At 44.5% G+C, this 3,282-nt stretch overlaps 1 protein-coding gene across 1 annotated transcript in view; it reads left to right on the top strand.

Moving 5' to 3' along the window:
• The first annotated feature begins 923 nt into the window (after positions 1–923).
• Positions 924–3,282, top strand: part of Morc1 (MORC family CW-type zinc finger 1) — a 185,884-nt gene continuing 183,525 nt past the window's right edge. Inside the window, exon 1 of the mRNA XM_026787615.1 lies at positions 924–997. Within this exon, the coding sequence (XP_026643416.1) occupies positions 924–997 (74 nt within the window). The remainder of the gene's footprint in view (positions 998–3,282) is intronic.

The following is a 3,282-nucleotide window of genomic DNA, read 5'->3' on the forward strand; positions in this document are numbered from 1 at the left end:
GTTAGTGTTGGTATTACAGGCATAGGCCACTGTGCCTAGTGTTAATTCTTTCCTTCCTTCCTTCCTTCCTTCCTTCCTTCCTTCCTTCCTTCCTTCCTTCCTTCCTTTTCTTGTTTTCTGTTTGTTTGTCTTTTAGAGACAGAGTTTCTCTGTGTATCCCTGGCTGTCCCAGAACTCATTGACCAGGGTGTCTCAAACTCAGAGATCCTCCTGTCTCTGCTTCCATCATGCTGGGATCAAAGGTGTACACCATCACTGCCCTGCTAAGTTCTTTTCTTCTTAAAGGTAATAAGACCACTTATTTCCTTCCCTTCTCACTCTTAAATTTGACCACCAATTAAACATTTGTTTAATTGGGATAGAAGACTTTATTTAGTATAACAAATGCTCTCATTTTCTGCCAAGTCAGATAAAAATGGAGCAGCGGTGGGGAAGAAAAGGGTGAATGAATATGAGAAAAGTTAAGTGATTTGGGCTACAAGAGAAAAAGTGAAGAAAAAGGAGATTAGGAGAAAAGGGGAAGAAACCATCCTGACATGGTCATGTGTGCCTCTAATCCTGGCAGCAAGAAGGCTGGGGCAGGAAGACTAACATTTTGAGGCTAGTCTGGCCTAAATAGTGAAAGTTTGTCTCAAGAAGCTAACAAGAGGGCCTGCCTGGTGACTGTTTCATATGCCTGTAATCTCAGCACTTGGAAAACAAAATGTGTGTGTGCGTGTGTGTGTGTGTGTGTGTGTGTGTGTGTGTATGTGTGTGTGTGTGTGTTGGGGGCTGTTAACTTGGGATTCATGAGACCCCATCTCAAAAGGAAAAATAATTTAAAAAAAACAGAGAAAGAAAGCCAGAAGGGATCAAAGGAAAAGGGAAAACTGAAGGAAAGGAAAGACAACAAACGATAGTCATAAGAGGTGACAAGCCGTGGGATGGAGGAAGAGCGCCAGAAAGGGTGTGATGGAGACACCCACGGTGGGAAGAAGGGAGCTGGGAAAACAGAAAGGTAGACTAAATTATGGACTGGGTTTCCAATTTTGGTGTGTTGAAATATTTAACAGGATTCTTCCTATCTGAACCTTTAGGTGAGAAACTTCCACTCTCCTGACCTGAGAATTGCTGGTGTAGCCCATGATGGCCTCAAATTCACGGCTATGCCCCCGTCACAGGCTGCTCATTGCTGGTATTATAGACATATGTGAAGAATTTTGCAAGCCAGCACCACCTGAGTTTAGCTGAAGTCTGTTCCAGCTCTTGGCACACACCAAGTGACACTCACATGCAGGTAGACATACTGCAGTTTCTTGGATATGTCTTGGGAGTGGCAAAAGTTTGACTAGTTTTTAATCACATGGGCAGGAAAGTTGAAAACCCTTAAGAGGTGGCATTTCATACAATAGGTCAGTGATGCTGGCACCACTACCTGGATATGTGTTGATGGATTCCATATTTCCAGGGTCACAACAAATGGTGCCACAAGAACAGGGAAACAGTTTTTCAGTACCAACCCAACTACCTAATGAATCTGGTCTCCAGTAAGAACACTTTTTTTTCTCCAATTAAGTTATTTCCTGTCACTGCTATTTATTGTCACTATGCGCGCTCTTAAGAGTGTCAGCCAAGCCTACCCCAGTGCAGGTCCACATCTGTCCTTGCAGAGTTTGGAAGGCTGAGGCCGCAGGCAGATCTCCTGAGCTTCACAGAGAATTCCAGGCCATTCTGAGCCACGTAAGGCAACACTACCTTACTCATTCTTAAATACAGTTATGCAGGTAAGGTTATAATAATAAATCTCATAAAATAAAAATTGTACCAGTAAATACCAACTCTTCAAAGAATTAGAGCCTTTCAGGGGTTGCTGCATCGAGCCACTCCTATGGCCAAAAAGAAGGCTGGCAGAGAGGAACTAATGGCGCAGACAAGGTCCTGAAGAAGAAAGTGTGAGCCTAAAGGCCCTGATCGAAAAATACATATAAATAGAAAGTATTTCTGGGTGGTGATGCACGCCTTTAATCCCAGTACTCCGGAAGCAGAGACAGGTGGATCTCTGTGAGTTCAAGGTCAACCTAGTCTATATAGCAAGTCTCAGGACAGGCTCTAAAGCTATAAAAAGAAACCGCGTCTCAAAAAAAATAAAAAAATAAAAAGATGGAAAATCTTTTGAGGCAGATTGTCAAGGTTTACTAACTGGTGAGTGAGAACTGGAATGGCCAGAGACAAACAGGCCAAACGTGTTTGATTTTTTTCCCTGTCTACAGCTAGCAGACATCTTTGTACTTTATGGACAGACATGATCACAGGTCAAAAACATGGACATGAACCTCCAAGCTGTTTCACACGTGAGTTAGCCCCAGCTGTCAGATCAAAACAGAAAGTCATAAATGCTAAGGGAAAGAAATCTGATTTTTATTTTAGCAGACAGCAGTGAAAATGATCTTTAAGGAAGCAAATTAGAAGCAACCAGAATCATCGACCAAATACTCTCGCAGTCATTGCTTTGTTTCAGACAGGGTCTACCATGTAGCCTAGGTTAGCCCCCTGCTCATGATCCTCTTGTCTCTGTCTCATGAATGCTGGGATGGCAGATATGCACTACCACTCCCTACTCCGTTTAGTCCTTAATAATGTTCAAAGAGTGTCTTACCAGGGCATACTACATAGACACTCCACCACCTGAGCTATAGCCCGGTTACCGTATTTACTCTTTTTTCTTTCTGCCAGAGTAACTGGTATTCCTAGGAGGTCTCCCATTCATGTACTAACCAGGCCTGAGCCTGCTTAGCTTTCAAAATCAGACAAGATCTGGTGCGTTCAGGGTGGTATGGCCATAGAGCCCATGCTCACTCCTCATGTTTGATAATAGATGCTCTGTAGAGATAGATACATGTTGAATTTAGCACTACTCTTTGAGTAGTGCTAGAATGAAGAACTGCCTGGAAAAGCTGCTGTCTGAGGCCTGTTACCTTCTTAGATATGGTCCCCAGCTTGCCGACTGCCGTTCGTTTGGTGAGGAACCAGTGTCCAACTTAGGGGTCTGGTTCTCTAGGACAAGGTCTTGCCTGTGTTCTGATGCCCATCTCAACCCTGACTACAGTGCTGCAATGAACGTGGAATGTAGCAGGATGAAGGGGTTGCTTTCACACACAATGTGAGATGGCTGCAGCATCCCACCTGGGACTAGCTGTGCAGTCTGCCCACCTGGACTGGCTGTGCGGTCTGCCCACCTGGACTAGCTGTGTGGTCTGCCCACCTGGACTAGCTGTGTGGTCTGCCCACCTGGACTGGCTGTGC

This window comes from Microtus ochrogaster, chromosome 2 (genome assembly GCF_000317375.1).
Source record: "Microtus ochrogaster isolate Prairie Vole_2 chromosome 2, MicOch1.0, whole genome shotgun sequence".
Classification (NCBI taxonomy): domain Eukaryota; kingdom Metazoa; phylum Chordata; class Mammalia; order Rodentia; family Cricetidae; genus Microtus; species Microtus ochrogaster.